Source organism: Euprymna scolopes, chromosome 15, assembly GCF_053919585.1.
Source record: "Euprymna scolopes isolate OS-2025 chromosome 15, ASM5391958v1, whole genome shotgun sequence".
Lineage (NCBI taxonomy): Eukaryota > Metazoa > Mollusca > Cephalopoda > Sepiida > Sepiolidae > Euprymna > Euprymna scolopes.
The window spans coordinates 128,132,137-128,152,143 of record NC_136496.1 but is presented as its reverse complement, the minus strand read 5'-3'; the positions used below and the strand labels follow the sequence as shown (position 1 = coordinate 128,152,143).

At 32.9% G+C, this 20,007-nt stretch overlaps 1 protein-coding gene across 3 annotated transcripts in view; it reads right to left on the bottom strand.

Moving 5' to 3' along the window:
- LOC145294128 (cilia- and flagella-associated protein 70-like) overlaps positions 1-20,007 on the bottom strand; it is a 147,667-nt gene that overhangs the window by 77,359 nt on the left and 50,301 nt on the right. For all 3 annotated transcript variants that reach the window (XM_080141234.1, XM_080141233.1, XM_080141235.1), the window contains exons 8-15: positions 18,251-18,400; positions 16,395-16,479; positions 12,104-12,173; positions 11,430-11,491; positions 8,777-8,896; positions 5,379-5,536; positions 2,644-2,704; positions 1,632-1,693 (exon numbers count right to left, since the gene is read on the bottom strand). In XM_080141234.1, the coding sequence (XP_079997360.1) occupies positions 1,632-1,693; positions 2,644-2,704; positions 5,379-5,536; positions 8,777-8,896; positions 11,430-11,491; positions 12,104-12,173; positions 16,395-16,479; positions 18,251-18,400 (768 nt within the window). The remainder of the gene's footprint in view (positions 1-1,631; positions 1,694-2,643; positions 2,705-5,378; positions 5,537-8,776; positions 8,897-11,429; positions 11,492-12,103; positions 12,174-16,394; positions 16,480-18,250; positions 18,401-20,007) is intronic.

Below are 20,007 nucleotides of genomic sequence, written 5' to 3'. Positions count from 1 at the left end.
TATCTTATCAGTTACAGTAATCTACCGTATTAATAAAGTAAAGTCCCCTATAAATTCAGTCATCATAGTAATATAAACACAGGTGCTAGATATAATTCCAATATGATCACACTTCCTGTCATTAACTGATACATGTTTCCAGAAATAATCAGTCAGTTCCATTCGATTTCATAATTTCCTACATTAATTTCGACCTAGCTGACCCTCACAAAAAACTCATACTTGTACAAGTCAGAGTAATTTTTACTCATACACAAAAATCTACTACTTCTCAATCACTGGGACTGCTCCTTTATTGGATTCATTTTTTAGCTAAGACAGTCATTGTCCAATTTCTTTATTATTTTTTTAATTATTATAAAATCTATAAATACATACAAATCGCTCATTTCAGCTTACATTCTTTATTTTATCAATACATACATAGAAAACAAAAAGTAATTTTAATGTTTTTGGCATTGGTGAATTTATACAGACTGTATTTAGCAAAATATATTAACCTGACTGAAGCGTTTGATAATCTAAGAGAAAAAAGATGATGGTCAGAGGAACATCAAAATAAAATTGATGGCAAAGAAACCAATAATTAATATTTTTGATTCCAAAAAGGAGATTACGTTAACAAAAGATGCAAGCAAACATTCGATATCTGGAATCTTATCACATGAAGAATATCCAATCATATATTAATCAAAAAGATTAACGAACACCATATTTAATTGTTCAAATATATAGAAGAAAGTGTTGGCTATTGTGTGATGATTTTTAATTGGAGAAAAATTCTATAAAAAATGGTCATAATTAATAATCAGAATTTATATTCAATCACAGAAAAGAATTACTCAAGGTCACGACCTCAAGATGGGAAATATGATTAAGAACAGTTGACTTGGATATGAAATATGTCAAAGAAGATTTAATTTCACGTATAAATGCATTATAAAAGTTGTGAATTTACAGTAAAAAGATAAAATACAAAAAGGAATTGGAAGATATATTCTTACATTGGGACTGCATTACATTAGGGATTGATGTTTTGGTTTTAGAGAGAATTGTTGTGGGATTGTTGTGAAACACGAGTGTTATTTTCATGTTTTGGTCGATATAACCTCCGACCTTATGCAGGTGTACCTTATCAAACTCGGGAATTCACTTGTAAGGTTACACTCTTCTGGCGGTTGAAGATTCAATCCTCAGTGCAGGCAGCACTCAACAATACAATTTTGAATTACTTAGGATTTCTATCCAATCATGGCTGATGGAATGAGAGCATGCTACATCCGTTGATAAAATAAAAGATCTGTTCGAAATTCTGTGCAGATTCCTGAGTTTGACAGAAATATTACCAAGTTTGACAAGATACACTTGAAGAAGGTCGGAAGTTACATCAACCAAAATGTTGTGAGAATAACAGTCAAGATAAGAACAGTAATCCAAATAATCCAAACAATGCAAGTGCTGTATTGTTTGTTCATAATTCAACCGGAAATAAAAGGTGATTCTAATGTAAAGGGTGGCTCAAATCTATTTGATCCAATTATTTTATCACTTCATGAGTAAAACTTTTTATTACGTGTTCGTTTTTCGTTGAAGTTTTTAAAGTTGTCTCCAGAAATTTCAGTTGGAATTACCTGAATTGATCCAGTACCATTCTTGATACACATTCAACTTGTTTGTGAAAATCGGATACGGCCTAGAAAATATATAAAGCAAAATATATAAATTACACCAGAGAAAGGTTTTCCTATTAAATACGGTCACCATTTTTTCTTCTTCTTCTTCTTCTTATACCATTGATAGAGGCTAAATTTATAAAGGAGCATCCTGAGTGCTAAACTTCCTATACAGGTTGTCCTCCTATAAATATAGTTTCTATCACAGTAGCCCCTTACGCTTCAGTGGCAATATGTCTTGTTTGAGGTGAGCAAAAGTTAAAAAATAAAAGAACAATGGATAATGTGGACTTTGCTTTTGTTAGATAAGCTTAAAATTTTATTGCAGCACATCATGCCAGCCAAAATAAAATACTATCAGGACTTTATCTGTTCTACTAACTTGGAAAAAAAATATCTTATTCTAAAAATCACGTAAATTAATCAGGTAGTTTTATTTTTATAAAGAAAATTATTTTCAAGCGAATTTGAGTTTTTTCAATGTCCTCCTCCTCATGTTAAGCATAGGTTTCTAAAATCTCAATTTGGAGTTTTCTCCCTTGTTCCTTAAGAATGTTTTCAAAATGGCGTCGCAATATCGTCGCTCGTAGTTTATTTATAAAATTTGATTTTCTTATTTAAAAATTAAATTTCTTAATCAATATATGCGATTTTTGGTGTATGATATTTTCTTTCCATTATAGACTTTTCTTTATTTTTTTATTTTATTTATTTATTTTTTTTTTTTTTTCATAGGAGCCAAAATTCTGGCCAAACAGTAAACCTTTTGTAAATAAAACTCTGACGCTTTATTTTGTTCATGATTCAACCGGAAGTTAAAAAAAAAATTGTTTTGAGTGTTTAAAAAAAAATGTGTTGTTTTGGTCATTGGCCATTCCAGGATTTCTCAAATCATTTGACCAAAAATAATTAGGGTCGTTATAATTTTGACTTTTATGCCTTAATTTATGAACCATTTGTTTGAACTTACCCTGTCTGCGCCTCCAACTCTTTTAGGGAACAATGGTCGAGGTGGAATATACGAAGCAATGCTACAATAGACAAAAAAAGTTAAAACAAATGTTTGCTGTTACTGTAAGTCTGTACTCAACATACAAAGAATTTAAACTATTATTTAAGTTGTGGCTGACTATAACTGAGGGCGACCCGAAGGCTCCCTTTTAATTAGCTGCTATACCGAGGTGTAGGGGAGGGTGCCACTCCATTCTGAGAGTTATGCCATTTGCTATTGATTCTCCCTTTTTAATGCAAGAAGACATCAAGTATCATTTTTTTAATTCTTTGATATGACTCAACCAAGGATTGAACCCCGCTCTCCTGTCTCATTAGTGAATATTTTTACCATTATGCCGAATAGTTCCGTCTATTGTATTATTATTTAAAGAATCCATATAATAATACACTGAGGCATTTTATGTTCGTATGTACGTTATCACCTTTAATACAAAAAAAAAATGAACTTGCCTGATCAGAAAAGTGAATGGCTATTAAACTGATGTCGCTAAAGTGATTCTAATTCTGACTTTACCCGTTTTACAATTAATTGTTCCAAAATCAAATTATCTCATCTGGTCGACGAAAACAGTACAAATTTAAATAAATTCATTTAAAAAAAATGACATTCGTTTTATTGATTAAAAATAATCTTTAGCTATGCATGGAAAATTCAGAACGAACCTCTATCTTACTGGCGCTACTTTCAAGGCTTATGGACGTTTCGTTCACTGCTTCTCATTAGAGTATGACTCTAAAAAGGTTTGACGACCATTCGATCATATATTTGCCAAACCAGATTGGTTTTGCCTGTAGATTACACTTCCTGATTACAATCCATAGACTTTCAGAAACAAGCACCACAATATTAATAACATTTATGCAATCATTACTCGTGCATATTCTTTATCCATGACCCCGATAACATATGTCCTTTTTTATTGTATAGGAAGCTTAATTAATCAATGTGTAGTATCTGTGTCTGTATCGATGCTTTAGTGTATTTATAAAACGTACTACATTGCATGTTTGGCAACGTTTGAGAAATTTTTTATCTGTGAATAAATGTATACGCATGCGAATTAAACCGTTTCTTCGCTTTTATCTTTTTCTTTTTTATCTTTTTCTGTTTTTATCTTTTTCTTTTTTATCTTTTTCTGTTTTTATTTATGCTTTTTTTTATCTTTTTCTTTTTATCCCTTTCTTTTTATTCTTTTCTTTTTATCCTTTCTTTTTCTTTTTTCATCTTTTTTATTTATATTTTTATCTTTTTCGTTTTTTTTAGCCCCGGAAAGCTGTGCGTTATCAGCAATGAAAATGCACAAAATGGCGACTGAGAAAGATGCAGGAAAAATATCCACACGCATGTGCGTCACTAAAATTTTAAAGTTTGAATATAAAATATTCATGGCTTTTCACTGTGATTGACCGAACAGATCTGCTAATAGTCAAAGATATAAAGTATATTTGAGAAAGTTAACTTAAAACAGGTGAAAAACACAAAGCAAATGTTCAGGTATGAGTGATGCTTTTCTTTATTCGGTAATTGATGTATCGAATAAATCAATTTTCAAAATATTCTACATCATTCATAATCATTAATCTATAACAATGTAAGTATCACTCACAAATGTAATATGGCCGTTATGCTCGAACTTACAAACCTCTCTCAGACCACCCACCTCGTCCGGCACCATCAGAAAGGAACAAACAAAAAAATAAATAAACTCGGGTCGACTTTTTCCTTTTTTAATATCGGTCGTTTATTACCGTTACTCTCCCATCTCAACACCAATTAAATAGTCTCTCGCTACCACATGTCCATCTAATTTAGAACACATTTCTCTTTCTTTCGACCGCATGCTAGCCACAGCCCGCCCATTCTCACCTTCACTTTACACGTTCATCTCCTTCAGCATCAATCTTTTTCTCCCATCATTTTTTCCTTTTCTCCAGACGCAAGCCCGGCCACACTTGCCAATTTGCATATGTGTTTAAACGCTGCTGCTAATAGAATCGATTGACATTCATCCTTCGACTGCTGCTGATATTTTTATATGCGCTAGGTTACACAAATATGGGATGTAAAAATGACGACATGCCCAACACATGTGGAGTCCAAATAAAGCCATTAAGATTCATCATCATCATCATCATCATCATCATCATCATCATCATCATCATCATCATCATCATCAATACACCGTAAGTTAACTTTAAAAAAACTTCAAAATCAATAAATATTAATTAATGGGTACATACTGATGTAAAGTTTCTGATGAACTCGTTGCACTTGTGTTCCCTCTCACCCCTTCACTGTTGAGGTCCCTAAATGCCAGAAAGCTTTCTATTCCAATAATTTCTTCCCTCAAAAAAGCTAAAGTTTGGAATTCCCTTCCTGCTACCTGCTTCTCTGACTGTACTGATATGCAGAAGTTTAAATGTAATGCTAACCAACATCTTGTAAATTTTTCCTGGGCAAATAGTAGCCCCTTACATACAAGTGAGGATATGTCTTGTTAGGGGTGAACTTGAGTAACAAAAAACAATTCATCATCATCATCATCATCATCATCATCATCATCATCATCATACAACAACAATGACAACAACAATGTCCTATAAATAAAAAACAACTTCACAATCAATAAATATTGGTAAAAAATGGGTACACACTGATGTAAAGTTTCAAATGAATTTACAAAACTCTACCTTTCGGATAATTCTCTGAGGGTTCGTTTTGGAATTAGAGGTTGCTGCAAGGTCAGTTCTAACATAATGTATGCTTTGGATTCAACATATTGCTGACCTTCAGTGTTGATGTTACTTAAGTCGAAGTCGGAAGATGCATCCAATCCTGGTTTGGCAGTCTGAGAGGAAAATAATCAAGACGTTAAATGAAAGGTTAACATACATCTAATATATAAAGAAAATCCAGTCGGATTCTTTAAATTTGATCTAAATAGCATTGCATGTGTCGAATCGATATTTGATTCTGACTAGTCAGTAAAATACAGAATTTATTAAAAGATTTTAATCTAAACTCATTTGATGACCAATATAAGAAATTAAAAGAATACCCGTAACAGGATGATCAAAATGACCCCCCCCACCACCACCAAACAAAACAGTTTTGCATCATTTTATGTCCCTTACGAAGATCAAAATTATCATATAATTCTACTAAATGCAAATCTGAAATATTTGAATTTTCAAATGAGAAGTTATAATAATATTATGCCCACTTCAAATACTTTAAAAACCCCAAAAGACACTGAAAGTTGAGGAATATTTATTAATTGATGTCTGATATGTATTGTTTGAATTTAACAAAAATCAGGGGTATCTGAATTTTCACGAACAGCATCTACCTCCTTTTTATCCCTCTTGCATAAAGCTAAATTGAATTAAATATATCCCACATTTAGACCCTTTGCACTTAGTAGCTGTGTTCTGAAATTCATAATGATCAGTTAATTGGTTTAGATATAAATCATATGATAAAAATATATAAACATGTACACATATCAAACTTTATATAAAGACAAGCAGAGGGTGGGTGGGGGTGGGGGGCTCCCGGCCTTATCCAGTCATGAAATAAGCTTAAATATATTTTAATTCATGCAAATTTCGTATTTATCATTACAGAGCTTAAATCAAACTAAATATAGTGCACATTACGAGTCCTTACACCTAGGAGTTGTCTCAAAATTCATAATGATCGGTTAACTAGTTTAGGAGTGAATCCTGTACATGCATATATAAACACGTTCACATACCTAAGTTTATATAAATAGAATACGCACCGCATGATCGGTCAAATGAAGGCTTAAGTTTAAACAGTCTTAAACCTTAAAATTGATTTAGACATTTCCAAAAACAAAATCATGTAATGGATTTGGACCAAAATTATGGATGGTCACATTCAATGCTGCCAAAACTAAGCTTCTTCCCTTTAATAATTACAAGAAACCTTCTCAACCACCAATAGCTATGACTAAAGATACAATACCTGAAAATACTTCCTTCAAACTCCTCGGAATAATGTTCACAGGGAACATGAGTTGGAACAGATAAATTGAGAGCATTGCCAAGGTCGCTGCGAAGAAGGTGGGCTCACTCTACCGTGCTAGAAATGTTTGAAAGTATCTTGTACCTCTACAAGGCCACCATTCACCCATGTATGGAGTACTGTTGTCATATTTGGGCAGGTGCATCTGCTACTAGTCTCTCACTCCTAGACAAGGTTCAAAAGAGAGTCACCAACCTGATAGGTCCTGAACTGTTATCAAAGTTTCAACCACTGTTCCATCGAAATGTTGCATCCCTCTGCCTGTTCTATAAGCATTTTAATGGTGGATGCTCTGACAAACTACAAGCACTTGTACCCCTTGATATAAATACCCTCAACAAACCCGACAAGCAGCAAAATTCCACCCTTACACAGTAGAGATCCCTCAATGTAAGAAAGTCTTCTACTCTAATAGTTTCTTCCCCAGAACTGCTAGACTTTAGAACTCACTTCCGGGTTCCTGTTTTCCCAACTGTACTGATATGCAGAAGTTCAAGTGTAATGTGAACAGACATCTCGCTGCTTAACTCCCTCCATATTATTCCTGCAACTTTGTCCCCGATAGTAGCCCCCTATATCAAAGTAGCACTGTGCCTTGTTTGGGGTAAAAACAGAATTAAAAAAAAAAAGAAATAAGGATTCTAGACATACAGTTTAGTAACATTATATATTGATTTTAATAAAGGAAAAGAACGTGGTACAAACCTGTTCTATTCCGTTCATTATTTTTACTTGTCTCAGGATAGGTAGTCTTTTAGATACATGTAAAAGGTGTTTTTTTTTAAGGTAAATAACTCTTTTTGTGTTTTTTAAGGGAAATAACTCTTTTTGTGTTTCTGAATTTTTAGATAAGGATTGATTATTTGTATTATTTGGATTCTTCAGATTACTGTTCTCATCTTGAGTGTGATTTTCACAATGTTATACCACAGGTCTTTGGCATAATGGATAAAGTACTAAGTAAAATTCTGTTCTAAGCAACTGGATATTGAAGGTTCAATTCTCAGTGAGGGGAGGGGGTCAGTACTAAGAATATAATTACAAATTACTTAAGACTTCTGCTCAAAGAGAACATGCTATCCCTGTGGATTAAATAAGTGTTTGATTTCAAATTCCATACAGATTCCTGAGTTCGACAGAAAGATTCATGAGTTCAATAAAGCACATCTGAAGAAGGTCGGAGTCGGAGGTTACATTGTCCAAACATTGTGAGAATAACACTCAAGATGAGAATAGTAGTCCAAATAATCTAAATAACACAAACTCTTTTTTTTATCTTGAAATTATCTTCCCTTGTCAAGAGACACTGAATGAGGATTTATCTGTCCATGGTAGGAACAAGGAATTATGGGATAGAATTTCAAGATGGCCACTACTGATCATAGTCCAATAAAACATTATCAAGTCAACTATCATCATAGTTTTATTCTGCAGTGCATTATGTTTTAAATAAAGCATTGTAAATTTGTTATCTCCTAATCATCTGTTTTATATTTAAAAACAATTTTTTTTTTACAAGGAAGTCACTACTTATCAAGACCCAAAGGTCACTTGAGGATAAGAATTAATTAGTGCATGGTGGTCACAGAGACAACAACGTAGTGGTCGTTAATGGTGGAGATTGGATATAATTTAGTTGGTTGTGGCTCCATCAAGTACTTGTTTACATTGGACTTGAACACGATCATCTTGTAGTCTGCTGGAAAGCAGGCCAGCATAACTGAGTTCCACAGAACAGTTTGAGGAGAGAAACTTTGTTCATGAAATTTATGTTTAGATTTAGGGACAGATAGAGAGTGGGGGAAATTGTTGATAGTGGTTGTAGCTAAAAGAGTGCTTTTCATGAAAGTTTGGCAGGGGTCATAGATTGAAGCTCAGACGAGCACTTGCCATGAAAATAAGGATTGTTTTGTGTCTCGTCACTCAAGCACATCACAACAAAATATAAATATACTGCATTGATTATTGTTACAGGAATTGAAGGATCTATTTAAATAAAAAAAAATAATTTTTTTCATCTAAAATTTTATCAACTAACCTTTTTTATGTCATTTCGTTCTACTTTGCTTTTACGTTGTGCTGCTGTTTGGCTGCTTTGCATATAAATGCCCATCGCAACTTTTGCCGCCTCTTCAGAAATTCCAACTGTGCATCCAGTCTAAGAAAAATGGTTAAAAAGCGAAAAAAATTAAGATCAACTTTATTAAAACAGTTCTGAAGTTGTCCCGTTAATTTTTTACCCTTGTTTTTTTGTCTTCGTTTTGGAATGAGAATTTATTATTTATACTATTACACGCCCTCCATATAAAAAAAATGACAAAAAATATGCTTCACCAGTGTTCATACTTAGTATTTATTTACTAAAATATTAATATAAAATCATAGAATTACGTCAGAAATTTAATTTTTCATATATAAATTATTATCATCATTTCTGATGACCCAAAGAAATAAAAAAAAGCACTCGCCGTTGACATTTTATAAGAAAGTGAAAGATTCATTTCCAAATTAATATCATGCAATGAGGTAACTCTGAGGTGGTTGTCGGACTTTCTATTTACTTTCTTGTTTCCCCTCACCACTTAAAATAGTTTATTCAGGCATAAGAAACAAATCATCTGTGTGGATTTCCGAGCAACTTAGTTGTTGTGGCAGAAGCTCATATGTTGAAATCGACGAAAGAGTCCATCATATATATATATATATATATATATATATATATATATATGTATGTATATATATGTATATATATATATAAAAGTCTGAGGAAGCTACAGACGGCCAAAAAACAACCGGGTAGCTGAAACAATTATGTAACTTAACAGAAAAATACGGTAATAAAAAATAAAATGTATATATATATATATATATATATATGAGGTGTTCAATAAGTAATGCCCTTGACCCATTTCCCATTGTCTGATGTAGCTGAAATTTTGCATGTGCAATGATTTATATCTCTGTGGGTTATGTAACAAATTACAACTGAACTATTTGTGATCTCTGATTTAGAAATGCTTGAACTAAGTCAGGTGTGAAATGGAACCTGATGAGTATTGCACAATGATCCATTTTTTGCATTCAAAAGGACTCCAGACTTTTGATGAAATGAAATGTATGGTAATAACTCCCCATCATGTGACCGTATAAAGCATCGTAGCATCGTGAATTAAAACTTGGCTGGAAATCTGTGAAAAGAGCTATTAAACCTGGTCATTCCCTTCTATCATTGATAAGGCATCTGTCAGTCAAACTGAGTCTGCGATTTTGGAAGATCGGTGCATGGCTATTCACCAAATAGTCCAAGCGGTCAAGATTAGTACAGAGACTGTGGAAAGCATCATTCATGACAATTTACATATGCATAAGGTATCTGCCAGATGGATTCCCAGGTTGATAACACCTTTCAAGAAGCAAGAAAGCAACAAGTACTCACGGATGAATTTGGAAATGTTCCAAGCAAATGAGTCAAGTTCTTCAAAAGACTCATTACACAGGATTAAATCCAGGTCTATCACTATAATTTAAAGACTGATTTCCTGGCAAATGCGTACTTGCTGATAGAAATAAGGATGCATTATTATTCATTTATTTACTTTATAATATATATATATATATATATATATATATATGGTAAACAACTGATAATCCCTTTAAGAACATTGGTACTATTTCTGTTCATGTAAGTAAAATGATTCAGCTATGCAGGAAATTAAGATAATGTCAGTCGATGGGTTTGACTATATTCGTTTGATTATTTGGTTTCATTGAATAAAACTCAACATTTTTATATGATGTGTGAAGAAACAATAAGACAAAGTTTTGAAATGTTTAATTAAGGTTAGGATCAATTATCCTCTCCTCCCCATCCGCCCATGTTAAAAAAGAGTTTAATAATTTTCTTCAAATCAGTGAAGAAATCAACTTTATTTGCTTTAATTTTTTTGAGTAAGATTTTTTCCAGTTTACTGATTTTTTTAGGGAGGTTAAGTTAAGGGATAAAATTTGTTTTAATCCTAATCTGCTTTTGCATTTGTATGCCTTAGTGTCGTCTGCCTTTACACATTTTTTTTTCATGGCTTTCAAATTTCATACCATCTGTGTAACCCTGTCTTTTTATTCATATCGCTTGGTCAAAGCAGTCTACGATTTGAAAGCAGCGAAAAAATAAGCAATTTAAAATGGCACACGATACTAAGCATACAAAGGGTTAGTATAAACACTCGGGACCCAACACGTTGTAGCAGAGGACCTCGCAAAGAACATAAGACAAGTAATAACTTGACTCCTTTGTTTTTGTAATAACAATATTTATTTCCGGGTACTCTCCCAAATAAAACATGATCGTACTCCTTCTCTTTGACCTCTGTCCTCTTAAAACATCATTGTCGATCTGTGCACATGTTCTTTTTTATAGTCTTTTTCTTTTTCCTCACCGTGACGTCACTTGACACACGACTCGGCATTTGCATACAGCCGCTATAATCTGTTACATTAGGTTAGGGTTTTAGAAATTTTGCCTCTCAAAAGATAAAATTGAAAAGAACTGCCACAAAAAATAAAGTCAGAAAAGTAAAGAAGGTGGCTTTCAAATCATGAACGGATTCAGCCATTTTTTAGTTCTACCATTTTCTGGATACTTATTCATTACAAGCACCAATTATTGAAAACAAATTTTGTCTCTGTTTTACCTTTTCTTGAAGTGCTGTCTCAGAAAATGGAGTAATCTTGTACGCTCCTCGGATAGTGTTAACTGGAAAATAAATTTGTGTTGAATTCAGTGGAATTCAGTTAACGTAAAATTTCAAGAAAATCAGATCATTTATTAAATAAAGGAATGCAATCAGAATTGAATAATCTATATAATATGTGTGGTTTCTCTGTTCAGGGATGCAAATGAAAACACAGTCCTATACAAAGATCAAGCACAACTTTTAATGATAAGAAATGCCTTTTAGTACAGAATGAATGAGTAAAAATATTATTTTGTTTGAATTATTAAATTATTGATGACCGAGAATAGCGATAAATTGAACTACGTAATTTTTGTGACTGCCCAATTACTTCTGACTCATGCTGTACTTAGGAAGGTTAGTTTTAAAAATGCTAATATGACTAAAATATTTCTCGTAATTTCTATAAGTGATTTGTCCAATGAAGCACGTTGAGAAGTACAACTGTCGATTTAATACTCAATTCAAAAAACAATAAAAATGTCCAAAAGAACAGAACGAAACAGTTAAACGCTAAAGGTTTAACATCTTAACATGATGCAAGCAGATTTAGCCAGCATTGACTGAGTATGAAATATGTTGAACATAACTGATTATACTTGGGAAATCATTATTCCATATATATTACTTACTTCCAGGATATAATAACGGACTAGCATCCACATATGCAATTCCATGATAGGAAACGGCACCTTCCTCTTCCTGGAACAGAATGAAAGATTAGAAATAAAAGCAAGAAAAGGATTCTGATAGTCTTTGTGCTTTTTGTTTATATATATATATATATATATATATATATATATATATATATATATATATATATATATATATATATACATGTGTATGTATTTAACTTATCTTTCCTCTCAATTCATTTGTTTCCTTTAATAACTATTATCCTATTGATAATTTAATTCTTAAGTAATAACTTGCACATTCCTGTTGACCCCTTTTTTTGCTTTAAATTTGGCGCCTTTTGAACGACATCTTGTCTGGATCATTTTGACATTGTTTTTTCTATTCTAAAATTAACTCAATCACCATTCAACTTTTATTTTTCTTCACTCATTTTTCTTAAATTAGCCCAGCCTTGACAGTTGTGTTTTAAATTTTTTCCATTTCTTTTTGTCTACGCACATCTTATCTTTCTTTTAATAATTTTATTTGAACTCATTCACTTTTCCTTGTACCCATTTGTGAATTATTCCACGGATTTCTGCCTTTTGGATTACTTTGGACCATCGTCCAATTACGCGATTCCCTTGGATTTTACTTGTGGAAATGGAAATTTAACCAACTTTTTTGGAATCTGGATTTTTGTATTTTATCGTTATTAGATATTTCACCCTTCACCAGATCATCCATTCACGCGAAATCACCTTTTTCTTCACCCTATTCCCTCTGCTTCACTATTTGTTACCAAGATCTATGATTACTTGTAGTTTCATTAAATACTTTTGCAAGCAAAATCTGATCCCGCATTTTGCTAAATCCTACTCTCTGATGAGAAGGAAAGTATTTCTTCAAAACTCCGCCGATTAAGGACTATCCACTTATTTTGTGCGCACTTTTTACAGTTAAATATGTTTTTAACATGTTTTATTAACTACTTGTCCTTTATATATATATATATATATATATATATATTTATATATATATATATTTATATATATATATATTTATATATATATATATATACACAAAATAGGATACGCATCAGGTGCACTTAAAAGCCAAATCACAATGCAGTATTACAAAAATAAACAAATATTTTACTCGTTTGAAATTTATAATTTAAATTTATTTCGGAATCAAACTCCATCCTCAGTATTTTGTACATCTTTTTTTCTTCCTTTTTTCTATCCTTCTTTTATATAATATATATATATATATATATATATATATATATTATATATATATATATATATATATATATATATATATATATTATATATATATATATGGTAAATTCTCTCATCGAAGACGATAAATGAGGGTTCTGTATGCAATCTTTAGCAGCTCCTAAGCACTGTGACACCACATGAATAATTGCAATCCTGTAGACGTCCGGTACACTCCTCCGCAGATGGCGAACTTGCATATGCTCGTTGATCAAAGATGCCTTCTTAAGTGAGCAAATAACTCCGCTTTCCTGCATGCTTTGAAATCAAAGTGGCATAGATATTCATTTTTTGATGGATTTTTCTGGTGTTTTGCCTTCATATTTGCACGAAGGGCGTCTCTATGACAAAAGCGGTTATGTTCAAATTCTTTGGTCCCTAGAAAACACATCTTCCTCCATTCTCTGCGATCTCCTGCTGCACTCTTTCACTTTTAGAGACACATTGTGGCTGTTCCAGAGTGTGTGTCGCAACCTATCAAATGCCTCACTATTAATTCTACTTTGGATGTCTTTTTCAAATTTAGCATCAGACACAACAGATCCGAGGTATGTAAAAGATACTGTTTTCAAAGCAACATATACCACTGGTTGTGAAGAGGGTGTAGCCTTTGGTTTTGGCTGGTGAATAATTTCAGTCTTTGTTATGCTAATTGTAAGACTGAAGACCTTCATGCACCAGAAAAGCTATTGAGGATGTTCTGCATGTCATCAAGACTATGGGTGACAAGAGCGCAGTTATCAGTATAAAGGAGATCAAGAACAGTCTGCACAGAAGTCTTGGTTTGACCTTGAACCGTTGCTGGTTAAATAATCCTTCACTTGATCGATACTAAACATCTACACCTTCCTGAAGTGTTCTTGAAAGCCGTCTCAAGCATCACCGAAAAGAAAAGAGCAAAAAGCACATCCTTGCTTAGATCCATTTAATACTCCAAATGGTTCACTTTGTTCACAGCCAGATCATACTGTCGCCACCATTCCCCAGTGAAAGAAGATAATCACATTCAACATCTTGTCTGGAATACCAAGCTTCCTCAAAACAGTCCACAGGGCATCCCTACAGACGGTATCAAATGCCTTTGTGAGGTCAACAAATGTAACAAACAAGTCCTTATTCTGCTCCCTCGCTTTCTCATGTAGTTGCCGAAGGCTAAAGATCATGTCCACAGTACCTCTTCCTGCCCTAAAACACACTGGGTTTCTGGGAGCACAGTTTTACAGATTGAACCACTGAGTCTGTTTAAGATTACAGGAGCTAGAATTTTACCAGCAACAGATAAAAGAGAAATTCTTCTTTGGTTATCACACTCATTTCCCTTTTGCTTAAACAGGTGAATAATTGACGCGTCTTTGAATTTTAACTTACACTTTTTGGCCATTTCAAATGATCAACCACTGGCCTGTCAAAGTTATGATTTGAAGGTATGTTAGAAGACAAAAGAGGCAGAGGAAAACCAAGGAGAAGATGAAGAGAAAATGTTTTTGATTGAACATCTCAATAGTTGGCCGTCCATCAACTAACTTGCCCTGGTTTGGAGGGAATGGCGAAAAAATAAGTCATACAGGTTAGCAATCCACACCAAGTCAAAAATGTGACTCATGATGATATATATATATATATATATATATATATATATATATATATATATATATAGTAGAATCCCGGGATACGGTGGCCCCCCGGATACGTTTTTTTCAGGTTGTGACGTGGAATACAATGCTTTTCTGGTTACAGTATTTGCCTGCCTTACGGTGTTATTTATAATGTTATTTGATTATATACATGTGTATTATATACTGTACTGTATTTGGTTACTAATTTTTAATGCCGTATCTCGGGGTTTTACTATATTTATATATATATATATATATATATTATTACTAAAGTGTAAGGAGCTACTGTGATAAGGGACAGATCCATGGAAGAGGCAACCTGCATATGGAGTTTAACAGCAATATGTTTGTTCACATTTTTGCATGTTTGTACGGCCGGGGAAACAGGTACCAGGAAGGAAATTCCAAAGACAAGTGGTCTTCGTGCCAACTCTGACTGAAGAACTTAGTAGAATTTCCAATGCCAAATTTACATAAGTCTTGGAATATTTTTTTTTAATCAAAAATTGTAACTGCATTTTGTATATAAACTATTATTACGTTACAACTGTGTTGGCACTTTTTCTTATTTGTGCTCCGGGACTAATTTTGGCCAAATCACTATTCAGATGACTTGCAGATTTCCGTGACCAAAAAACATGGGGTGGGGAGAATTGTCACCCAAATACAAAAATGGATCACGTATCAGAAAATAAAGGTTTACTTGGAGCATTACAATTATTTAAATATTTCAGGGGTGGGGGGCGATTGCCTGTTTGCCACAAGCGGTTTAATTAAATCATACTTTTAGCTTTCTTCATGCTCGGATGTTCACAGTTTACAGATCCTCCAATGACTGAGATTGTCCTTAGAATCAAAAGTTAATACAATCATCAAATGAAAAACATCAAATTCAATTTGAATTTATAGAAAGATCTTCTTTATTTGGCGGAATGATATTGCCTCGACTATAGCTAACTGCAGGAAGGAAGAAATGCTGAGTTGCAGATTTGAAAAGGCCTTGCCCGAACTTTATGTATCATGGATTCTGAACTTATTTGTTAGCATATCTGGCCATGTCGATTTTCCAAACCAGACCAACTAAAAATCTCTATCAACACCTGCTCTCTCTCTCTCTCTCAGACCCATGTGACGTCATATTCACGAGATCACATTTTCCCAAACTAAGTTAATATTCACCTTGGGTTTTGTGTGTTAATCTTTGCTGACCCTTTGCCTGCAACATATCCTGTTTATTCTCAACATATTTATTATCCCAGCCTTAACTAAAATATATGCTAGATGACCCACCCGTTGAATACGTAACAGAGGAACACTGTTTGCATCTTTTGTAACAATGAAACCATATTAATTGACATGAGAAAAAAAAATGCAAAAAAGAAGATGAAATCATTTTGCTGGCTCACCTTTTTGCTTTTATTTCCTGATGGAAGTTGACTACGAAACACTTCGACCGGTAAATATCTTTGCTTGGTAATCTGATTCTGAAATCTGGGAAAAGAAAATCAAAAAACTATTTTTTCATAGTGTTTTTTTAGAAAACAACAAACAAAACAAAATAATTTAAAAAATAATTTCAGATATAAATGTGTTTAAAATTTTTGTCTTGAAAAATCAATTTAAAGTAAAAAAAATTAAATTTTAGAAAATCAAATAATTTTATATAATTTTTTTTATTACATGAATAAAATCATTAAAAAGCGTTTTTCTTTTTGTTTTCTTTATACTTTTGGTTGTATACATCTTCTTTTTTTCTTCATTATGGTGATGGTATTAACCGAGAGGGTTAGGCCTCTCGTAGAGAGAGCAAAGTATACATCCGATCTTGTTGACGGTTGTTGTAAAGTCTGAATCTGATATGTTTGTGTGTTAGATTATGCCGGATGACACCATGTTACTTTGCTGATAGTCGATTCAGGAAAATTGACTATTATTATTATTATTATTATTATTATTATTATTATTATTATTAAAAATTAAATGTTAGATAAAGAACATTATTATTTTTCGGTTTGCTGCAGAATTAGTTTGTGTACAAAGACAAAAATTTTTATAGGTTGTTGGAATTTAGAACAGGTCTTGGAGAACAATAAACAAAGGAATCAGGAATATAACCTTGACGAAATGAATGTTAAAATACTCAAACAAATAGGTTTTAAAATAACAGATCAGAATAGAGGAAACGTGATTCAAAGTCACATGTTAAAAGATGTGAGTTTAATGACGTAATAGTAATTGAAGTTACATATATACAGAGTTAGTCAGTGGTCAAAGAGAGTGAGAGAGACAGACAGATAGACAGTTGGAGAGTTGGAGATGGGATCAGCTAGCGACAGGGCCTCATGACTCTGTGCATCAGGGGAAGCAAAATCTAAGACATGCGCAATTTTCCAATGGGAAAACATTTGGAATAAAAGTTGTCTGAAAAGACAACCTAAGGCTTGTTGGTCATTCGTTGGGATGGATCTTCATTTCAGCTTATGGTAGATTCATAAATCAAGATCACAGATAAACGAAGGTAATGTTTTCCTGTTTAGCAAGATGCAAAACCTCAAGAAAGATGTTCCGTCCATTTGTTGTAAGGAACTGTTTGTTTATAAAATGTTATATGCCCTGTTAAAACTGTATCTATATGTATAACATATATTTGTAAACAGTTATACACGCATTTACAAAGAATATTATGAAACACTAGACAATGCAAAGAAACTTCATTATATACACACGTACATTATATACACTCTTTACACACCCTCTATCTAACATACCGTTAACCTACGTAACATGTGTACTTGGCAAAAATTTTGAATATATGAAGTTTAGTCATATCTTTGAAAAAAATATTTCGTAAGGTTATTTGAAAATTGTAAAAACCGTTTCATAATTTTTTTATTAAATTAACTAAATCATTAAAAAATAAAAGTTCCAAGACTTTTAGTGGTGTACACTTTTTCAAAGTAAAATTTTCAAATAATAATGTTGTTAAGCATGCAAAGAGTAAGATTGGGTTAGGGTTAGGGTTAGAGAATTTCTAAATTTAAATGTCTCAAAAAAAAAAAAGATTTAAAAACTTCCAAAAAAATTAAAAAAAACAAAAACGAAGTGACTTTCGAATCGTAAAGTGTTTCAGTCTTTTCCGGGACTGACCCTGAATCGACTACATAAATATAAATACTGAAATCCCTTGGATACCCATTTCTTAGAAGTATCTGTTTTATTTTTCCATTTTTCTTTCACAAAAATTAAAATTCTGAAGACTTGCGTTTTCACTGCTGAAGGATGCAAAAAGCACCTCCTCTCCATGTTCCAAGTGTAGCGGTTCTTTTCTTGTTCTGACTGTTTCCGATATTCTTTGTCATCTTTAGAGCGAAAGTCGCCATATTCATCATCGAATGCACTGTCTGGTATCAAACTGAAAGAAGAAGCAAGTTATTTTTTTAATAAAAAAAACAACTAAAAAATGTAAAAGACAAGAAAAGAAAATTAGAATAAAAATGTTTTGCATAGTTGATTTGTCCAATATTCGACTGGATAATTTTGGATCAGTTGGGTGCCTGAATCGGATTTTTACATTGCTATATTTGAATATCATGAAATCATTGTGTTGAATGCTGCTCGGATGTACTACAGCTCATCAAAAGTGCAAAAATACATGTGTATTCCCTCTAGATATGTATATACATTTCGTGAAAACGTGGGCATATCTCGGACAGTCAGCTGAACGCCGTTCGATAATTACAGTTTGTAGACGTATGTCACAAAAACTTATTGCTATACAATAAAAGATATGAGAAAGAGGGGGGACCGTTTAACAACGTTAACAATTTACCAAACCTTTACAATTAACAATAAACAAGGACAAACGTTAAAGGTTATTGTCTGAATTGCATCAATTGAGTTTGAATCAATTTCCAATCCATCAAAAATAAAACATTCTTGATTTTGGGAGGGCGATGACACCTCCCTGCAAAAACTAACCTTGATAAAATCATCTGCCTCAACCAAGATAAAAATGTGATTTTGAATTTAATATTTCCTAGAAACTTCCTCTCTGGATTTATATGACTCCTCACCATAGAGGAAAATCCAGAAACAAACAAATCAAATATGGTCACAAAAATAAATATCAATGTTTAAAATGTTGCAAGTAATTGAAGAGTTTGAATATATATATATATATATATATATATATATATATATATATATATATATATATATACTAGCAAAGATACCCGTGCTTCGCACGGAGCTTTGTTGCGCACTCGGGTACCAAAATCTGTGGGCACCTTTCCAGTAAGTTGATGTTGTAAGAGCAACGATTGCATAAGGTGATTAACATTTTAACTACCTCTTGTAGTGACTGAAATTCAATCAGGAACTTCACAAAACATTTTCATCAAAAAGGAAGGTTACTTGATGTTACATAGTAAATTTTTCATTGAAGTCATTTTCAACTCTTGCTTAAATTTTATCTTGCACATTCAATACTAAAAACTTACCACAATCAGATCATGTCAGTTTTTCCTCATATCCATTTCTCGAACTTTTCACTAAAGAGCCTCAGGGTAAACTACATTTCTGCTGCTTTGATTTGGAGCCAGAATGTAGAGTTTTTCTGAACTTCCTGTCCGGCTGATGGAGACGTAGAACATACCGTGACTGAAGCAGTCTGATGTCAAGTCTACGCCAATGGTGTTAAATGTCTGACCTTGACTTTTGTTTATGCTCATTGCAAAACACACCTTCACAGGAAATTGGAGTCTCCGGAATTTAAATGGAAGTACTGAGTCCGATGGAACTAAGGGGATCCTTGGCAGTAGAACGGTTTCGCCTTTGTAGGGACCACAGGAAATGGTGGCCTCAAGTACATTGGTGTGCAATCTGGTGATAACACATCTGGTTCCGTTTGTTATTTTTGGCGGTTCCAAGGATCGAAGAATCATGATTGGCGATCCAATTTTGAGATTTAAAATGTGTGGAGGCATTCCAGATATCTCCAAAGAGTTTAAAAACTCCACA